Below are 23,315 nucleotides of genomic sequence, written 5' to 3' on the forward strand. Positions count from 1 at the left end.
CAGCTACAAACACCGCCCAGAATCATCAACACGTTGTTTTTGGTCAAATGTGAGCTCGCGCGGCACCCATTTTGCACAGAGCTTCCGCATATCCAAATATTGATGAATGATATGACCAACACGTTCCTTTGATATCTTTAAGGCCTCTGCTATCTCGATCAACTTAATCTTACGGTCATTCAAAATCACTTTGTGGATTTTTTCGTTGGTAACCACCTCTTTCGGGCGTCCACTGCGTTCACCGTCCTCCATGCTCATTTCACTACCCTTGAATTTTGCATTGTTGATTTCCCTGGGGCAGAGTCCGGAAACTCATTATCAAGCCAAGTTTTTGCTTCCATCGTATTTTTTCCCTTCAGAAAACAGTATTTTATCAAAACACGAAATTCCTTTTTTCCATTTTTTTCACAATAACAAAAGTTGCTTCACAAAAGACGCTCTATCTAACAAACTAATTGACTTACAGACGTCAAATTTTGACACGAATCATTTAAAAGTTGGTACTATATAAAAATAATATGCATTTAATACTAGCGACGCCATATATGTGTCAGACCGTGGACTTATCAGCCAACCTGTTAAAATTTTGCAAAAATTTTCTATAGAAATAAAATTTTTTGAACAAAAATTTCCAATTAGCACACTTAATGCCAATTTGTACGGACATGGGTATTTTAAGTCACAAAACCTTATTACACACAAGTGATATATGATTTCCCTAAGGGTCACTAAGTGTTTCTCTTTATGGAAAACCCCCTAAAAAGTTATTGGGCCAGAATATTTATTTCCAAATGAATTTTCACAAATTAAAACATTTGTTTTACAAATCGAGCTAAAAACCCCCACCCTGTCGTTGGGTACCATAGGGAATGGCCTGAAATATGAATACAAACATCAATGAAATTCGAGAATGTTTACATTTGGATAAATTGCTCGTGTACTTCAACATTAAAAATTCCAATAATCAATTTTCTAAAAGGCAAATGATTTATGGTCTTTCAACCATGTAATTAAATTAATATTTGCAAATAAATTTTAAATTAAATAATTTAAAAAAATGTATGGTTTACATTATAGGATGACCTACTATTAGTCATAATATCTAAACATATTTAGAGCAATTTATGTTGTAATTTAAACGTTTCAAATATCATCATTATAAGGAATTTTGATGAATATGTGTTCGTGTGTGTTGGTGTGTGTGTGTTGTGGTAACACAGACCTTAGTCAAAAGTGTCTAATTAAGAAGTTTAAATTTGTCACATTTTCCATAATAGCAGCTCTCTATGCTAAGCTCATAGTGATAATGAGAAATCCTAATATCAAGGAGTTTTGCGGAAATATAGAAGAGTGACATAACTAACCACTTTGCAGAGTAATCATCATGAGGTTTATTCACATGAGAAGAGGAACACTGGTGCTCCAAAGTGTTCATATACTTCTGAGATAGCACAAAATATAGCCAAAATTGGTTGAAATCTGTTCAGATTTGGATATAGCTTTCACATATATCATTTGCCCGATATACACGCATATGACCACTAAGAAAGGTTGCCACAGTTGGTAGAATTCTACCACAAATGGTAGATTTTTTACTGTTTGGTAGATTGGTATAATACTTGATGTTTTGGAGGATTTTGAAAACTATTCCTGCCCCGCTGGAAAGTATTTCACAAAATTTACTCCAGAAATAAAATTTTGACAAAATTTTTCTATAGAAATAACATTTTGAGAAAATTTTCTATAGAAATAAAATTTTGCAAAAATGTTCTATAGAAATAAAATTTTGCAAAAATTTTCTATAGAAATAAAATTTTGCAAAAATTTTCTATAGAAATAAAATTTTAACAAAATATTTTGTAGAAAGAATTTTTTATCAAAATTTTCCATAAAAAATAAAACTTTGACAAAATTTTCTATATAAATAAAATTTTGACAAAATTTTCCATAGAAATAAAATTTTGACAAAATTTTCTGTAGAAATAAAATTTTAACAAAATGTTCTATAGAAATAAAATTTTGACAAAATTTAATATAGAAATAAAATTTTGACAAAATTTTCTATAGAAATAAGACTTTGACAAAGTTTTCTATAGAAATAAAATTTGACAAAATTTTCTATAAAAATAAATTTTTGACAAAATTTTCTATAGAAATAAAATTTTAACAGTTTTCCATAGAAATAAAATTTTGACAAAATTCTCTATAGAAATAAAATTTTGAAATCGGTTCAGATTTGGATATAGCTTTCACATATTTTTTACTGTGTGGTAGATTGGTGGAATACTTGATGTTTTGGTGGATTTTGCAAAATATTCCTGCGCTACAAGGTACAAGTATTTCACAAAATTTACTCCAGAAATAAAATTTTGACAAAATTTTTTATAGAAATAAAATCTTGACAAACATGTTCTATAGAAATAAAATTTTGCAAACATTTTCTATAGAAATAAAATTTTATCAAAATTTTCTATAACAAATAAAACTTTGACAAAATTTTCTATATAAAAAAAAATTTGAAAAAATTTTCCATAGAAATAAAATTTTGACAAAATTTTCTGTAGAAATAAAATTTTGACAAAATTTTTTATAGAAATAAAATTTGGCAAAATTTTCTATAGAAATAAATTTTTGACACAATTTTCTATAGAAATAAAATTTGGCAAAATTTTCTATAGGAATAAAATTTTACAAAATTTTGCAAACATTTTCTATAGAAATAAAATTTTGACAAAAATTTCTATAAAAATAAAAAATATTGTGAAAATTTTCTATAGAAATAAAATTTTGACAAAAATTTCTATAAAAATAAAATTTTGACAAAATTTTCTATAGAAATAAAATTTGGCAAAATTTTCTATAGAAATACATTTTTGACAAAATTATAGAAATAAAATTTTGACAAAATTTTCTATAGAAATAACATTTTTATACCCACCACCATAGAATGGTGACGGGGGTATAATAAGTTTGTCATTCCGTTTGTAACGCATCGAAATATCGATTTCCGACTATATAAAGTATATATATTCTTGATCAGGGAGAAATTCTAAGACGATATAACGATGTCCGTCTGTCCGTCTGTCTGTCTGTCTGTCTGTCTGTCTGTCTGTTGTAATCACGCTACAGTCTTCAATAATGAAGCAATCGTGCTGAAATTTTGCACAAGCTCGTCTTTTGTCTGCAGGCAGGTCAAGTTCGAAGATGGGCTATATCGGTCCAGGTTTTGATATAGTCCCCATATAAACCGATCTCCCGATTTGGGGTCTTGGGCTTATAGAAATCGTAGTTTTTATCCAATTTGGCTGAAATTTGAAATCTGGAGGTATTTTATGACCATAAAGAGATGTGCCAAAAATGGTGAGTATCGGTCCACGTTTTGGTATAGCCCCCATATAGACCGATCTCCCGATTTTATTTCTAGGGCTTATAGAAAACGCAGTTTTTATTCAATTTATCTGAAATTGGAAATCTAGAGGTATTGTAGGACCACAAATACGTGTGCCAAAAATTGTGAGTATCGGTCCATATTTGGTATAGCCCCCATATAGACCGATCTCCCGATTTTACTTCTTGGGCTTATAGAAACCGCAGTTTTTATTCAATTTACCTGAAATTGGAAATTTAGAGGTATTGTAGGACCACAAATACGTGTGCCAAAAATTGTGAGTATCGGTCCATATTTTGGTATAGCCCCCATATAGACCGATCTCCCGATTTTACTTCTTGGGCTTATAGAAACCGCAGTTTTTATTCAATTTATCTGAAATTGGAAACCTAGAGGTATTGTAGGACCACAAATACGTGTGCCAAAAATTGTGAGTATCGGTCCATATTTTGGGATAGCCCCCATATAGACCGATCTCCCGATTTGGGGTCTTGGGCTTATAGAAACCGTATTTTTTATCCAATTTGTCTGAAATTGGAAATCTAGAGGTGTTTTAGGACCATAAAGAGGTGTGCCGAAAATGGTGAGTATCGATCCATATGCTGGTATAGCCCCCATATAGACCGATTTCCCAATTTTACTTCTTGGGCTTCTAGAATCCGAAGTTTTTATCCTATTTGCCTGAAATTGGAAATCTAGAGGTATTTTCGGGTCACAAAGAGGTGTGCCGAAAATGGTGGGTATCGGTCCATATTTTAGTATAGCCCCCATAAGAACGATCTCCCGATTTAACTCCTTGGGTTTCTAGAAACCGTAGTTTTTATCTGATATGCCTGAAATTGTAAATATTCTGGTATTTTAGGCTCACAATAACGTGTATCGGATTAAGTTTTTATCGGTCCATTTAGTAATGCCTCCATATAGACCGACTTCACTTCTTGAGGGTGTAGAAGGCGCACTGATCATGAAAATTGCTTGAAACTCAATGTAAAATATCCAGATTTTACTTCTACAGATTTAAGATTTCAAATCAAGACGTTATTTTATAATTTTCTTGCACACTTACAAGAGATGTTAATGATTCCTCTAAACCTCAAACAAAAATGGTTCTTATAAATCCAGAATCTGATATAGTCCTCATAGGTGAAATCTTTAAATTTATCTTCGGGTTGTGTCCTCAAGTCCTCAAGCCCTCCTGAAATTTCAAAGGAAACCCTAATATATGGTTCATGGTGGTGGGTATTTAAGATTCGGCCCGGCCGAACTTACTGCTGTATATACTTGTTATTGTTGTTTTTGATCTCAGCTTAAAACCATGCATTGACTAAACTACAAGTGTAGCTTAACCAACAGAGGAAAAGTATGCTTGTCAAAGTTATTTGTTTAGGCAGTAGCCGACTAACAAACCTTTTTTCGGAAGGTTCATGTGAGGTTCACTTTGGGTTGAGTGAATTACCCGAATTTATTCTGATAATTGGTTGATAGTTTTGCTGCAAGTAGAGGATGCTGATGAGGAATGTGGTAATTCCGAAACATTTGTACATCCAACCTGAAATCAAAGCTGAAATCAAAAAACAACAGAAACAAAATTTTGACAAAATTTTCTATAGAAATAAAATATGGCAAAATTTTCTGGGGAAATAAAATTTTGACAAAATTTTCTATAGAAATAAAATTTTAACAAAATTTTCTATAGATATAAAATGTCCTTCGTTTTGTTGACCTGTTGTTCTAATTTATTTTATTATTATTTCGGCTTGAGGTCCTTTTTAATAAAAAATCCTTTTTACGATTTTTGATTACTTGTTAACTTTATTCTCCAATATTTCGACTAACATCGTTAGTCTTCGACGGGGATCTACATAAATAACAAATATTAGTACACAATGTACGAGTAACACAAACAATTTATATTTACATTAAAGTATTTTTAGGAAATAATCAAAAAATTGTAGAGAGTGATTACGTCTGCTTTTTAGAAAATTTGATTGCCAACTAAATATGTCTGCGTCCGTGTTTTTTTATGATGTATCTATACATTTGAGAACATTTATCTGTGTCTGTTTTAAAGTTTAATCTCTTCTCGCTGGGAACGTCGGTGATATAAAGCATCTCTAAAGTATATCGTCGGAACGGATTACTCTCTTGCACTAATACATCTACATCGTCAAAATTCGGGTTGTGTCCAGTTTGTGTACAGTGGGTTGCGAGTGCCGTCTTTTGATCCAATGGCTTATCTCTAGCCTTGTGGTCAGATTTGTGGGATGAAATTCTCGTCTTTAATTTAGTTCCTGTAGTACCAACATATACCTTTTGGCATATGTCGGACCCGTCTCCATTACATTTTATTTGGTATACTAAATTTGATTTGTCCTCCTTTTTAACTTTTGATTTTGTTTTCCCATAGAATTGGTCCATTGTATTGTGTGTTCTGAAAGCGAGTTGAATCTTGTCCTTGTCATAAATTGCAGAGTTTTTGAATCTTTCGGAGAAACCAGGTATAAAAGTGACAGATTTATATATTTTTGGCTCCTTATTGATATTGTCCTTTTTTGGCTTCTGTGCACGTTGTAATAAATCTTTTATAGTCTTCTTTGGGAAGTCATTCATTAATAAAATGTCTCGTATCTTTTGCTTATTTTGATGATGATATATCTTGTCACTTATTGTCAAAACTCTATTTTTGAAATTGTTCGCGGTGTTTATTATCATTGATTTTGGATGTTTGGAATGAAAATTGACCAATCGTCCAGAAGCTGTGTCTTTTTGGTACCAATCAAGAAGAATCCTATTTTCTTTCCTTATTACTATCGTGTCCAAGTATGCCAGTTTGTTGTCATTTTCCTCTTCCATCGTAAATTGAATTAGCTTATTGTATGAATTTAGAACGTTGATAGTGTTGATCGTTTCTGTTTTCTTTATGATTCCAAAGAAGTCGTCCACATATTTCGTCAATATTTTGGGCTTATTTGGCATTTTTCCAATCGAGTCATCCAATAAATCTTCCATTACTATATCAGCAATTACTGGTGAAGCTGGAGATCCCATGGGTAATCCTTTTTGTTGACTGTAAAACTTTTCCTCGTATTTAAAATACCTTGTGTCCTTAATGCAAAATTTTAATATTTCAATGAATAGTCCTCGGGGTATATTAGTGTACTGCTCCAAAATATTCCACTTTTTCTCAATTGTCTTAATGGCTAGTTCAACTGGTACACTTGGAAATAAGGAAATTACGTCAAAAGATATTAATGTTTCGTCAGATTCTATTTTAACATTGGTCAATCTAGATTTAAAATCCACCGCGTCTCTTATATTATACTTTGATTCCTTCGTCAAATGTCTTAAAATGTCGACTAAATATCTGGAAAGGTCATATCCTGGAGAATTGATTGAAGAGCAGATTGGTCTTAGAGGCGTACCTTCCTTGTGAATCTTTGGGAGTCTATATATCCTAGGTGGCAAAGATGTTTTATTTGCCCATTTTTTCTTTTCATTAAAGGTAATTGCATTAACCTTAAACAGTTTTTCGACTAAGCTGTTATTTTTATTTTGGAGGCTCGTAGTCGGATCCTTCTTGAGTCGTCTGTAGGTACAAAAATCCATTAAGATATTTCCCATTTTTGTTTTGTAATCCGCTTTTGTCATCGCTACTGTTTTTCCACCTTTATCTGCACAAAGTATCAATATTTCGTCATTCTCCTTTAAAAACTTTTTGCTTTGAGCCACCGTGTCAAGTATCATTCTATCTCTATGTGTATGTTCTAGTTTGTGTAGGTGGTTGTCTATGGGAAAACAAAATCAAAAGTTAAAAAGGAGGACAAATCAAATTTAGTATACCAAATAAAATGTAATGGAGACGGGTCCGACATATGCCAAAAGGTATATGTTGGTACTACAGGAACTAAATTAAAGACGAGAATTTCATCCCACAAATCTGACCACAAAGCTAGAGATAAGCCATTGGATCAAAAGACGGCACTCGCAACCCACTGTACACAAACTGGACACAACCCGAATTTTGACGATGTAGATGTATTAGTGCAAGAGAGTAATCCGTTCCGACGATATACCTTAGAGATGCTTTATATCACCGACGTTCCCAGCGAGAAGAGATTAAACTTTAAAACAGACACAGATAAATGTTCTCAAATGTATAGATACATCATAAAAAACACGGACGCAGACATATTTAGTTGGCAATCAAATTTTCTAAAAAGCAGACGTAATCACTCTCTACAATTTTTTGATTATTTCCTAAAAATACTTTAATGTAAATATAAATTGTTTGTGTTACTCGTACATTGTGTACTAATATTTGTTATTTATGTAGATCCCCGTCGAAGACTAACGATGTTAGTCGAAATATTGGAGAATAAAGTTAACAAGTAATCAAAAATCGTAAAAAGGATTTTTTATTAAAAAGGACCTCAAGCCGAAATAATAATAAAATAAAATAGATATAAAATTTTACCAAAATTTTCTATAGAAATAAAATTTTGACACAATTTTCTTTAGAAATAAAATTTTGACAAAATTTTCTTTAGAATTACAATTTTGCAATAATTTTCTATAGAAATAAAATTTTGACAAAATTTTCGATAGACATACAATTTTGACAAAATTTTCTATAGATATAAAATTTTAATAAAATTTTCTATAGAAATAAAATTTTGACAATTTTTTTACAGAAATAAAATTTGGCAAAATTTTCTATAGAAATAAATTTTTTACAAAATTTTCTATAAATATAACATTTTAATAAAATTTTCTATAGAAATAAAATTTTGACAAAATTTTCTATAGAAATAAAATTTTGATAAAATTTTCTATAGGTATAAAAGTTTAATAAAATATTCTATAGATATAAAATTTTAATAAAATTTTCTATAGAAATAAAATTTTGACAAAATTTTCTATAGAAATAAAATTTTGACAAAATTTTCTACAGATATAAAATTTTGACAAAATTTTCTATAGAAATAAAATTTTGACAAAATTTTTTATAAAAATTAACTTTTGACAAAATCTTGTATAGAAATAAAATTTTGACAAAATTTTCTATAAAAAATAAAATTTTGACAGAATTTTCTATAGAAATAAAATTTTGACAAAATTTAATATAGAAATAAATTTTTGACACAATTTTCTATAGAAATAAAATTTTCTATAGAAATAAATTTTTTGAAAATTTTCTATAGAAATAAAATTTTTTGAAAATTTTCTATAGAAATAAATTTTTGACATAATTTTCTATAGAAATAAAATTTTACAAAATTTTGCAAACATTTTCTATAGAAATAAAATTTTGTGAAAATTTTCTATGGAAATAAAATTTTGTGAACATTTCCTAGAGAAATAAAATGTTGTGAAAATTTTCTATAGAAATAATATTTTGACAAAAGTTTCTATAAAAATAAAATTTTGAAATTTCTTTAGAAATAAAAATTTCTTTAGAAATAAAAATTTTCCATAGAAATAAAACTTTGACTAAATTTTTTATATCTAACGAAAGTTAAATTGTCGCTTTTAGGAGTGATTGAAAAAATATATAAACTTCGAAAATAAAATAATAAACCACCAAAATGTGATCATACTCTGCAAAACAAAATATTGGGTAGTTTTTTGGTAAAATTTTCTTCAAATGTTGGTAGATAATTTTTGACTCGAGTGGCAACCGAGTCAAAAATGTGTCTCCCGATTAAAAAATATGCTGTTGCAAAAATGCATAGAAACGGTTTTTGATTGAAATGTTTCCCATATTATTTTAATAAGACATTAGCCGGTTAAATTTTTAAGTCGTAAGATTGTGAATAAATGTAATAATTTCGTCAAAATTGGGAATATATTTTAATATAAAGGATTTGATTTGGTATCAAAAATGTAGATCTACACAGTGGTGTAGGGTATAATATAGACGGCTCCACCCGTCTTTAGACTTTTCTTACTTGTTTTTATTTGCTTTTGAAGAATAACATAGTTTTAGTGTCAAAGGTAACTTCATTAATCTAAAATTTCGCTTCTCATTAAAGAAATTGCATCGTTCAATTTAGCGACTAGTAGCAATTTTTAAAGGTTATAAAATCTACACTGACATGCTTAAAATTTATGTTAAAGAATAATTTAAATAAACAAAATTCCCAAACTTATTTTAAACTTGTGTTGTAAATTTAATATTTACATATTGTTCCCGTGAACTTAGACAATTCAGACACTCCCCATGGTAGGTTCATATACCATATTCCCCTCGATTTATTGTTAAAATCACAGTAAACACCTTAAACACAACACCCATAACTTTTATCTCTCACTCTACAAATTCTTACCATAGAGATGCTATTGGTCTAGGGCGTGCGTGCGTTTGTGTGTGTGGGAGAGTGTAGTGTGTAAATTCTACTCTTGAAGAGGTTAACGTGAGCTTTGGTAATTTGTTGTTGCCGTTGTAGATAATGTGGCACAATTTACGCACCCAAATAACAACCACCACGACCACCATTACAGTACTGCAGTGAATAGTGGTGGCGTGTCAGCCAAATGTTGTTGAGGTTGTAGCAGTAATGAGGAGATCATCATCACCATAATTGTATTCATTGTTGTAGCTGCTGCTGCTGCTGCTGTTGTTGTTGTTGTTGTTGACCTTATTACGCTGATGTTGTTGCCATTTTTAGATGGCTATTATTTTTGGCGTTGTAATGGAATTTAATAGCTGCGTTTTCCACCGTTAATTGTGTTAAATTAAGGCAAGGGATCGTATTTTTTCGAGCAAATAAATCAAGGCTTTACTTGTGTTCAGGACTACAAGCGTGCGTTCCAAATATCCATTTATCTATGTGGAATTGCTTAAACTCGTTTCTCAATTATCCTTGGCAAGCAGCGATATTTCAAAATTAATGTTGTATTTAAATTCGTTTTTTTTTCGTTTTTTCTTTGGTAGAGTTGGCGTGGTTCCCAGGACATAATTCGTGGTGTTCTCGCACCTAGATAAGTTTTAATTGCTTTTTAAAAGACCTATTTCTGGTCTGAGGGTGAGAGACGTGAAGAGGAATATTTTGTTTTGCGTTAAGACATTGGAATTATGGCCAATAAAATTTTCCATATGTTACGTAAATTTATTAACATTGATATGGCATGGAAGTATGCGGAAAATTTCAGGTTGTTGATGGAGGGGGTTCCTTGCTTGGTTTATTATTGTACAACATGTTGGCTAACATTGAAGTTTTGCAATAAGGATATGGAATGTATGTGAATTTGAAAGGAACGCGTTTACTCTAGCCAACTAAAGATGGAAGGGGGCCTATACTGAATCAATTAATAACTACATTAGATCAATTTTAGAGTCTATGTTAGACGAATTATAAATTCAAAATAACATAAAAATCATATCAAGATGCTCAATCAAGAAGGATTGCCAAAGAGTATTTCCTTAAAATTATGAAAATTTTGATTTGCTCAATGTCAATATATTTTCCAGGATATTTCTAATATATATCTGAATTCATAAGTTCCATCTTCCCTCTCCTACAACCTACAAACATAAAATTATTGCAACGAAATTATTTCTATTCCTTTGAAAGTACTGGTGACTTCAAAAGAGGGACGGACATAGTGTAACGACATGTTTTCAATACTATAAACCAGGATGGACTCAGCGGCTTACAGGGTCATTTTATTTTTATTAGACTTCCTGAGAGTGAAACATATTTTCTAAAACAATCACACTACAATGATAAATAAAATCAATAGCTCAGTTGGCACCCATAGAAAGTCACTTTTCTCTTTCTTTTCTCACTCTGGGCATGGAACTCGGGATACATTTCCTACGGCTGGTGACCCCGGGCATATCGGGTACCGGGGTTCGGGAATGGTTGAGCAGAATTCTATTTTGCTGGTGAAGGGGGCGGAGAGGGGTGTCAGACGAAGATTATTCTTCGCTGATTGAGGCGAAGGAGTTTCAGACGAATTTTATGCTTCGCTGACGAAGCGGGAGAGGAGAATAGTATCAGACAAAGATTATACTCCGCTGATAAAGGGGCATAAGGAAGCTGTCAGACGAAGTTTATACTTCGCTGATGAAGGGGCAGGAGGAAGATGTCAGACGAAGTTTATGCTTCGCTAACGAACAGAATCTGTCACCAAACACGTAACACTATGAAACCAGCCAGAACGACAGTACCGGATCACATCAACCCCATCATCTACACGGATGAAAAAGACTGTTTTTCATATGTTTGGCTATAAACATTATATGTTTGGAAAACAAATTTTTAAACACAATATTTTTGAGTGCAAGCATATAATGTTCATAAACTAGCATAACATGTTTGGGACATATATGTTAATATGTTAGAACATATTATGTTTGGGACATAAAATGTTTGTAAATATAATATGCTTGGATGCAAACATATATTAATTTAGAAATAGCATATAAACATATATGTGTTTAGTAGCTTGGAGCGCTATTTAACAGGGAGCGATATTGAATTAAGTTGGTGGTTGTTGCTTGTTATTACAAAATTAACATTTTATTTTTCCTTGGGCAATTGATCAGCTACTTCTTTGATCCTTACAAACTGTGTGGTCCGCTGTTCGAATCCCCGTCCGGCAAAAGGTAAAATTAAAATAAAAAAATCATAAAATTGAATAATTTCTTCTAAAATGTTTGTATTACAGAAAAAGGTGCTAATAACTAAAAAATCTCGTGGAAGTGAGAAAGATGTGGGGGAATATACAATTAGGCAGAAACAAAATTTTGAGCATTCAGTTCGAAAACCTATGTTGTTAGCACCTATATTACCTGTTTATTTTCATAATTCTTTATGATTGTAAATATATATATTAATAAATAAAATTTTGAGCACAATATTGTTTGGGAGAATTTTTTTAAGCATATAATATTTTTGGGTGCAAAATGCTTCCAAACATATTATATGTTTACATAATAACATATTGTTTTTTGGAAGACAACATTATTGAATTTGGATGCAAAAATACAAAATGTTTGGAAATCGACTACCCAAACATATATTGTTTAGACCAATATGCTTTCAAACATATATATTGGAAGAGATCAAACATATAAATGTTTGGGCAATAGCCAAAAATGTATATGCTTGAAGCTAAATATGTTTGGGAGTATATGTTACAGAAGCGATTTTTTGTGAGCGTGTAGCGAACCATCAACAGACGACGGCCGACATCAATCACCGAATCGAATTCCTCATCAGACAATATCCAACGAATCGAAGTCGCCATAATCACCGACCGCCTACAAATCAGGGATGATAAATGAAGTTGACGAAAAAGTACTAAAAACGTATTAAAAAAGTACTTTTCAAAGCTAAAAGGTGCTAAAGACTATTGTAAAAGTATACGCATAATTAAATCTAGACCGATTTGGGCATATTTTTTTTTAGATTTACTAAAAAAATCTTATATTCCAAAATTTTATTTCTATAGAAAATTTCGTCAAAATTTTATTGCTGCGAAAATTTTGTAGAAAGTCTAATTATATAAAATTTTTTCAAAATTTTATTTTTATAGAAAAATTTGTCAAAATTTTATTTCTATTGAATATCTTTTCAAAATTTTATTTCTTTAGGAAATTTTGTCAAAATTTTATTCCTAAAAAAAATTTTTTTTTCTATAGGAAATTTTGTCAAAATTTTATTTTCATAGAAAATTTTGTTCAATTTTAAAAAAACTTTATTCTTATAGATTTTTTTTTTCAATATTTTATTTCTATAAAATTTTTTATCAAAATGTTATTTATATTTTGGAAATTTTAAGAAATATCTCCTTGCAATATGTACTAAATTCAAGAATTCTACCAATATACAAAACAGTGAAAATTACGATTTTTTGCAGAATTCTACCAACTGTGGCAACCGGCTCAGGGCCTCTCAAAAATGTAATAAAAACTAAAATATCCTCATTTTGGACTATGTTTATTTATTCAAACAAGTTGATATCTGAGAAACGTTCACAATTAGGGCAGAATAACTCAATATAGAGTAATTGTGATGAAAAAGTACCAAATGGCTCGCGGTCGTGCCACGGTGCTTTTGGCAGTCGAATTGTATCAAAAAAAGCACAAAAGTGTCAACTTTATCAACCCTGCTACAAATCCAATTCTTCGGCATTTGCGGCGAATCAACGACCACCGAACACCATCACACCAGCGAGTACACCAATTCCAGATTATCTACAACTCAAGGGAGTAACGACTGCCCGTCCCATCATATATCTAATATATCAGAGAGATTATCGTATATCACACAAGTAGATTACAAATATTTACCAATAAAGCTGTATTAATTTATATTTCACTCGAGAGAGTTAACCACTTGTGTTCTTATTCCGAAAGGTTTCTTGGGTCCTTATGGAGACCATGGAGGTGACTGAGGTTACCTCAGACAACGATAAAACCCCGTTACAAATGGCTTCGTTGATGAAAGGGGGCGGTATCAGACTAAAATTATACTTCGCCGAGGAAGGGGGAGGAGAGGGCTGTCAGACGAAGAGTGTACTTCACTGATGAGAGGGGGCGGTGTCAAACGAAGATTCTATTTCGCTGGTCGAGGTTTGCTGGGTGGGAGAATATCTTTTGAGGTTTGTGTTAATTTTAGGAAGGGGGAGGAGAGGGCTGTCAAATGTCGCTGATGAAAGGGGGCGGTGTCAGACGAAGATTTTATTTCGCTGGACGAGGTTTGCTGGGTGGAAGATCCTCTCTTGAGGTTTGTGTTAATTTTAGGAAGGAGGAGGAGAGGACTGTCAGACGAAGATTGTACTTCGCTGATGAGTGGGGGCTGTGTTTGTTGGGTGGGAGAACCTCTTTTGAGGTTTGTGTCAATTTTACTTGATGCTGTTAGAGAAACTATACTTTCCCTCTACATGACACCGTATGGCGACTTTTGCCCTTAGGTCAAAACAGAATTTCAAGGTTATGAAGATTATAACCTTGCTTAGTAAACTGAATGTCAAGGTTAAAACACTCTACATCCTGTGGGCAAAAATAAAAAAATTATTTATAAACAAAAAATAATAAATAAGAGAAAAAAAAACAGAGAAATGACTTTGATACCCCCCACTCAAATATTTATATTTCCTAAGGCGTTTTAATTTGCCACCTAATAATTAATGGCTATCTACCTATACATAAGATTGCTCCACAAACAATCAATGGCAGCAATGAGATAAACGTGACTACTGTCACAAATCTTTGGCACACACCAAACACACGATTTTGCCATAAGCCTCCTGTCCCTGTTAGGTTGGCCCATACCACGGCTGACTTCTCGTATCGCATGCACCATGATTCAATTTAATTAAATGCAAAAAAATCTCAATTCAAATGAATTCAATATTTACAAGTACTATCTTAGCCAACAACAACTGCAATAATGAATCCAATCTTCCATTTTATTCATCTCAAACAATTGGCCATGTACTTTGAGATGATCACTTGTGGATGGATGGCCACAGCTACGTTGCTGTTGAGTGATTATATTGGCAAGTAAGTGGCAATCAATTCATTGGCTTGCAATGTTTATATCGAAAAAGAGGAAAATGTTTTGGAAAAACAGAAATTAAATTTAATTTAATTTGGTGAAAATTGCACATACAGGGTTGATAAAATGTATTTCAACCAAGTTTATTTGCCTATAGAAAATTTTGTCAAAATTTTATTTCTATAGAAAATTTTGTCAAATTTTTATGTCTATAGAAAAATTTCTCAAAATTTTATTTCTAAAGAAAATTTTGTCAAAATTCTATTTCTATAGAAAATTTTGTCAAAATGTTATTTCTATAGAAAATTTTGTCAAGATATTATTTCTATAGAAAATTTTATCAAAATTTTAATTCTTGAGAAAATTTTGTCAGAATGTAATTTCTATAGAAAATTCTGTCAAAATCTTATTTCTATAGAAAATTTTGTCAAAATCTTATTTCTATAGAAAATTTTGTCAAAATTTTATTTCTATAGAAAATTTTGTCAAAATATTATTTCTATAGAAAATTTTGTCAAAATTTCATTTCTATAGAAAATTTTCTACAAATTTTATTTCTTTAGAAAATTTTGTCAAAATTTTATTTCTATAGAAAATTTTGTCAAAATTTTATTTCTGTAGAAAATGTTGTCAAATTTTATTTCTGTAGAAAATGTTGTCAAATTTTATTTCTATAGAATTTTTTATCAAAATTTTATTTCCATAAAATATTTTGTCAAAATTTTATTTCTACAGAAAATTTTCTAGAACTTTTATTCCTATAGAAAGTTTTCTAAATATTTTTATTTCTATAGAACATTTCTGAATAAAATGTCAAAATTATAATTCTAGAGAAAATTTTGTCAACATTTTTTTCTATAGAAAATTTTGTCAAAATTTTATTTCTATAGAAAATTTGTATATTGTGTCAAAATTGGTATTTCTATAGAAAATTTTGTCAAAATTTTATTTCTATAGAAAATTTTGTCAACATTTTATTTCTGTAGAAAATTTTGTCATAATTTTATTTGTATCGAAAATTTTGTCAAAATTTTATTTCTAAACAAAGTTTTTTAACAAATTTTATTTCTATAGAAAATTTTGTAAAAATTTTATTTCTATAGAAAATTTTGTCAACATTTTATTTCTATAGATAATTTTGTCAAATTTTATTTCTATAGAATGTTTTGTCAACATTTTATTTCTATAGAATATTTTATCAAAATTTTATTTCAATAAAATATTTTGTCAAAATTTTATTTCTATAGAAAATTTTGTTAAAATTTTATTTCTGTAGAAAATTTTCTAAAAAAAATTTTATTTCTATAGACAATTTTGTCAAAATTTTATTTCTATAGAAAAATTTGTCAAAATTTTATGTCTATAGAAAATTTTCTCGAAATTTAATTTCTAAAGAAAATTTTGTTAAAATTTTATTTCTATAGAAAATTTTGTCAAAATTTTATTTCTATAGAATTTTGTCAACATTTTATTTCTATAGAATTTTTGGCAACATTTTAATTCTATAGAAAAATTTGTCAAAATTTTATTTCTAGAGAAAATTTTGTCAAAATTTTATTTCTATAGAAAATTTTGTCAACATTTTATTTCTAGAGAAAATTTTCTCAAAATTTTGTATAAAAAAAAAAATTTTCATAATGTTATTTCTATAGAAAATTTTGTCAAAATCTTATTCCTATAGACAATTTTGTCAAAATTTTATTTCTATAGAAAATTTTGTCAAAATTTTAATTCTAGAGAAAATTTTGTCAGAATTTTAATTGTATAGAAAATTTTTTCAAAATTTTATTTCTAAAAAAATTTTGTAAAAATTTTATTTCTTTAGAAACTTTTGTCAAAATCTTATTTCTATAGAAAATTTTGTCAAAATTTTATTTCTATAGAAAATTTTGTCATAATTTTATTTCTATAGAAAATTTTGTCAAAATGTTATTTCTATAGAAAATTTTGTCAAGAAATTATTTGTATAGAAAATTTTATCAAAATTTTAATTCTAGAGAAAATTTTGTCAGAATTTTAATTCTAGAGAAAATTTTCTCACAATTTTATTTCTAAAGAAAATTTTGTCTAAACGTTTTTTCTATAGAAAATTCTGTCAAAATTTTATTTCTATAGAAAATTTTCTACAAATTTTATTTCTATAGAAAATTTTGTCAAAATTTTATTTCTATAGATAATTTTGTCAAAATTTTATTTGTATAGAAAATTTTCTTTAAATTTTATTTCTATGGAAAAATTTGTCAAAATTTTATTTCTAAAAAAAAGTCTTTTAAAAAATTTTATTTCTATAGACAATTTTGTCAAAATATTATTTCTGTAGAAAATGTTGTCAAATTTTATTTCTATAGAATATTTTATCAAAATTTTATTTCTATAAAATATTTTGTCAAAATTTTATTTCTACAGAAAATTTTCTAAAACTTTTATTCCTATAGAAAGTTTTCTAAATATTTTTATTTCTATAGAAAATTTGTATATTGTGTCAAAATTGGTATTTCTATAGAAAATTTTGTCTAAATTTTATTTCTATAGAAAATTTTGTCAACGTTTTATTTCTGTAGAAAATGTTGTCAAAATTTTATTTGTATAGAAAATTTTTTCAAAATTTTATTTCTATAAAAGTTTTTTAAAAAATTTTATTTCTAAAGAAAATTTTGTCAAGATATTATTTCTATAGAAAATTTTGTCAACATTTTATTTCTACAGAAAATTTTGTCAACATTTTTTATCTATACAAGATTGTATCAAAATTTTATTTCTATAGAAAATTTTGTCAAAATTTCATTTCTGTAGAAAATTTTGTCAAAATTTTATTTCTATAGAATTTTTGCCAACATTTTATTTCTATAGAATTTTTTGTCAACATTTAAATTCTATAGAAAAATATGTCAAAATTTTATTTCTAGAGAAAATTTTGTCAAAATTTTATTTCTAGAGAAAATTTTGTCAACATTTTATTTCTAGAGAAAATTTTCTCAAAATTTTGTATCAAAAAAAATTTTTCACAATGTTATTTCTATAGAAAATTTTGTCAAAATTTTATTTCTATAGAAAATTTTGTCAAGATATTATTTCTATAGAAAATTTTGTCAAAATTTTAATTCTAGAGAAAATTTTGTAAGAATTTTAATTGTATAGAAATTTTTTTCAAAATTTTATTTCTAAAAAAAATTTTGTCAAAATTTTATTTCTTTAGAAAATTTTGTCAAAATCTTATTTCTATAGAAAATTTTGTCAAAATTTTATTTCTATAGAAAATTTTGTCAAAATTTTATTTCTATAGAAAATTTTCTCAAAATTTTATTTCTATAGAACATTTCTAGAAAAAATTTTGTCAAAATTTTAATTCTAGAGAAAATATTGTCAACATTTTTTTTCTTTAGAAAATTTTGTCAAAATTTTATTTCTATAGAAAATTTTTATTTTGTGTCAAAATTTGTATTTCTATAAAAAATTTTATCAAAATTTGTATTTCTTTAGAAAATCTTGTCAAAATTTTATTTCTATAGAAAATTTTCTCAAAATTTTATTTCTATAGAAAATTTTCTCAACATTTTATTTCTATAGAAAATTTTGTCAAAATTTTAATTCTAGAGAAAATTTTGTCAGAATTTAATTGTATAGAAAATTTTATCGAAATTTTATTTCTAAAGAAAATTTTGTCAGCATGTTACTTCTTTAGAAAATTTTGTTAAAATTTTATTTTTTAGAAAATGTTGCCAAAATGTTATTTCGATAGAAAATTTTTTAAAAATTTTATTTCGATAGAAAATTTTTTAGAAATATTATTTCTATAGAAAATTTTGTTAAAATTTTATTTCTATAGAACATTTTTTTTTAAATTTTACTTCTATAGAAAATTATTTAGAAATATTTTGCAAAATCTACGTAAATATCAAGAATTCTACTAAACAGTAAAAACTCAACCATTTTTGGTAGAATTCTACCATCCGTGTTCGGGCCTATATTTTAGCCTACATATTTTAGCATTTTAGTAAAATATAAAACGCACCTATTATTTATAAAATTTAATTTTAGTCAAACATCTTGTAATTTTTTGATATTTATAACCAATTTATTAGCTAAGAATTAAACATAAGATTGATTGCTACTATTGGAATTAATTAAATAAAACACAAATATAAATAAGCCAGTAGCATCATTGAATTTGAGCTTCTTCATGTGTGTCATTGTCGATCTAAATATAACACAAAGTCCAAATATTGTTGTCAGATTTTAACATTGACTCTGTTTGTAAACGATTATAAGCGCTGTCAAGATGATGCCACAATAGGTCAATGCTTGCCACTTCAATTCTGTTGAACTTCTAAAGATCAGGTAAAATGACATTTAAGGAAACTTAAGCCGTCATCGTTTTAATGTCAAGTCAATGAAATTCAATTGAATTTTTATTAGGAAAGTCATATGTTGATTTTAATAGAAAAGGTCTAGACTTTTAGATCGCCTTATGAAAACATTTATGTACGATGTTGTATAGAATGACAGGCCATTAAAATTGTATTCATGTGTGATGAATAAATCAGAGAACTGTAGACATTGGCTATGGGTCAAACGCTGACTATTTAATCAGCTATTGTTGCCACATTAGTTTTACTTTAGCAGCAAAGAGGTCAATTGTAAAATTTTCCCAAAATTTTGACAAAATTTTCTATAGAAATAAAATTTTTACAACATTTTCTATAGAAATAAAATTTTGACAAAATTTTTGATAGAAATAAAATGTTGACAATTTTGGCAAAATCTCTATAGAAATAAAATTTTTAGAATATTTTCTATAGAAATAAAATTTTTAGAAAATTTCCAATAGAAATAAAATTTAGAGAAAATTTTCTATAGAAATAACATTTTTAGAAATTTTCTATAGAAAGAAAATATTCTATAGAAAATTTGACAAGAAAAAATGACAAAATGTTCTATAGAAATAAAATTTTGAAAAAATTTTTTATAGAAGAAAAAATTTGTCAAAATTTTCTACCAAAAAAACAAAAAATTTTGACAACATTTTCTATAGAAATAAAATTTTTACAACATTTTCTATAGAAATAAAATATTGACAAAATTTTTGATAGAAATAAAATGTTGACCAACTTTTCTGTAGAAATGAAATTTTGACAAAAATTTCTATAGAAATTAAATTTTGGAAAAATTTTCTATAGAAATAAAATTTTCACAAAATTTTTTATAGAAATAAAATTTTGACAAAATTTTCTATAGGCATACAATTTTGACAAAATTTTCTGTAAAAAATAAAATTTTGTCATAATTTTCTATAGAAATAAAATTTTGACAACATTTTTTATAGAAAGTAAATTTTGACAAAAATTTCTATAGAAATGAAATTTCGACAAAAAATTTTATAGAAATAACATTTTGACAAAACTTTCTATAGAAATAAAATTTTAACAAAACTGTCGATAGAAATACAATCTTTAGAAAATTTTCTATAGATCTAAAATTTTAATACAATTTTCTATGGAAATAAAATTTTTAGAAAATGTTCTATAGAAATAAATTTTTTAAGAATAAAATATTTAGAAAATATATAGAAATAAAATTTCTATAGAAATATAGTTTTGACAAAATTTTCCATAGAAATGCAATTTTGGCAAAATCTCTATAGAAATAAAATTTTTAGAAAATTTTCTCTAGAAATAAAATTTTTAGAAAATTTTCAATAGAAATAAAATTTAGAGAAAATTTTCTATAGAAATAACATTTTTAGAAATTTTCTATAGAAAGATAATTTTCTATAGAAAATTTGACAAGAAAAAATGACAAAATTTTCTATAGAAATAAAATTTTGAAAAAATTTTTTATGGAAGAAAAAATTTGACAATTTTGACAAAATTTTCTGTAAAAAATAAAATTTTGTCATAATTTTCTATAGAAATAAAATTTTGACAACATTTTTTATAGAAAGTAAATTTTGACAAAAATTTTTATAGAAATGAAATTTCGACAAAAAATTTTATAGAAATAACATTTTGACAAAACTTTCTATAGAAATAAAATTTTAACAAAACTGTCGATAGAAATACAATCTTTAGAAAATTTTCTATAGATCTAAAATTTTAATACAATTTTCTATGGAAATAAAATTTTTAGAAAATGTTCTATAGAAGTAATTTTTTTAAGAATAAAATATTTAGAAAATATATAGAAATAAAATTTCTATAGAAATATAGTTTTGACAAAATTTTCCATAGAAATGCAATTTTGGCAAAATCTCTATAGAAATACAATCTTTAGAAAATTTTCTATAGATCTAAAATTTTAACAAAATTTTCTATGGAAATAAAATTTTTAGAAAATGTTCTATAGAAATAATTTTTTTTAAGAATAAAATATTTAGAAAATATATAGAAATATAGTTTTGACAAAATTTTCCATAGAAATGCAATTTTGGCAAAATTTCTATAGAAATAAAATTTTTAGAAAATTTTCTTTAGAAATAAAATTTTTAGAAAATTTTCTATAGAAATAAAATTTTTAGAAAATTTTCTATAGAAATAAAATTTAGAGGAAATTTTCTATAGAAATAACATTTTAAGAAATTTTCTATAGAAAGAAAATTTTCTATAGAGATACAATTTTGACAAAATTTTCTATAGAAATGAAAGCTTTAGAAACTTTTCTGTAGAAATAAAATTTTGACAAAATTTTCTATAGAAATAAATTTTTGAAAAAATCTTCTATAGAAATAAAATTTTGACAAAATGTTCAGAAAATTTTCTATAGATATAAAACATTTAGAAAAATGTTTATGGAAATACAATTTTTAGAAAATTTTCTATAGAAAAAACATTTTTAGAATATTTTCTGTAGCAGTATAATTTTGCCTAAATTTTTTATAGAAACAAATTTTTTGATTGAAATAAAATTTTGACAAAATTTTCTATAGAAATAAAATTTTTACAACATTTTCTATAGAAGTAAAATTTTGACAAAATTTTTTATAAAAATAAAGTGTTGACCAACTTTTCTATAGAAATAAAATTTTGACAACATTTTCTGTAGAAATGAAATTTTGACAAAAAATTTCTATAGAAATTAAATTTTGGAAAAATTTTTTATAGAAATAAAATTTTGACAAAATTTTTTATAGAATTATAATTTTGACAAAATTTTCTATAGGCATAAAATTTTTACAAAATTTTCTGTAAAAAATAAAATTTTGTCATAATTTTCTATAGAAATAAAATTTTGACAACATTTTCTATAGAAAGTAAATTTTGACAAAAATTTCTATAGAAATAAAATTTCGACAAAAATTTCTATAGAAATAAAATTTTAACAAAACTGTCGATAGAAATACAATCTTTAGAAAATTTTCTATAGATGTGAAATTTTAACAAAATTTTCTATGGAAACAAAATTTTTGGAAAATGTTCTATAGAAATTGAATTTTGACAAAATTTTCTATAGAATTACAATTTTTAAGAATAACATTTTTAGAAATTGTCTATAGAAATAACATTTTTAGAAATTTTCTATAGAAATAACACTTTTAGAAATTTTCTATAGACATAAAATTTTGACAAAATTTTCTATGGAAATAAAATTTTGAGAAATTTCTATAAACGGTTTTTAGTAGATTTTTTGTAAATTTTTCTTAAAATTTTGGTTTGGCTATTGTTGGTACGAGTGTCAACCCTGTATGTAGGGTCCAAATTCATCCCAACTCTGCTTATTGTTTTCTGCTCATATATAGTAAAAGGATAATCGACTGATTGTTCTTCTCATGTTGCTTATAAATCTTCAACACTTATCTTCCAGACTATAAAACAAAAGAAAGGTAAGTGGAAAACATTTTTGAAATTTATTCAGATACCAACCAAGTAGATACCAAGTTATAAACAAACACCGTAGTTTCCTTTAGTTCGTTACTTTTATTTTATTTATTTTTTTGTTGTTTTTGTTGGCCAGAAAAAGGATAAACAAAATTTGATACGAAAAACTTTAAGTTGGATGACTTTTTTTTAGTCTTTTTTGTTTTCAAACCTTTCTGGAGAATAACTTTAGTATTGTAGACTACTGAAGATCCCTAGCGGTTTGCTGTGGTCATGTGTCAATTGCCTCCACAGTCCTTTATAGAGGCATTTCCTTGCTCTTACCTCCATGGACCTTGTTAAAGTGATTTACATTTACAGAAAAATCCCCTACGGCCTTGTGTGGGATATTAATCCCTCATGAAGGTTGATTAACAAGATTTAAGCCCGTAGGGGATGCTAATGTTTGTAGCTACTTGCTTACCTGTTTAAAGGATTCCCTGGGCCAGGATATGTATATCCTGCTACTGTGATACTTCATTTAAATGTTCTTCGAAAACTTTGTCGTACATTTTCCTAGGAGACTGGAATAAAAAAGGAAAAACGAACAGAGAAAAAGAAAGCATG

General features: G+C 27.1%; 1 protein-coding gene across 1 annotated transcript; it reads right to left on the reverse strand.

Moving 5' to 3' along the window:
• Nucleotides 1–832: 832 nt before the first annotated feature.
• On the reverse strand, nt 833–12,643 carry LOC142230761 (uncharacterized). Its single transcript, XM_075301389.1, has 4 exons — nt 12,566–12,643; nt 9,888–10,060; nt 5,546–6,605; nt 833–874 (listed from the first exon to the last, which is right to left on the reverse strand). Exons 1-4 carry the CDS (start codon nt 12,641–12,643, stop codon nt 833–835), a joined length of 1,353 nt encoding a protein of 450 aa, XP_075157504.1.
• Nucleotides 12,644–23,315: the final 10,672 nt, after the last annotated feature.

Source organism: Haematobia irritans, chromosome 3 (genome assembly GCF_050003625.1).
Source record: "Haematobia irritans isolate KBUSLIRL chromosome 3, ASM5000362v1, whole genome shotgun sequence".
Lineage (NCBI taxonomy): Eukaryota > Metazoa > Arthropoda > Insecta > Diptera > Muscidae > Haematobia > Haematobia irritans.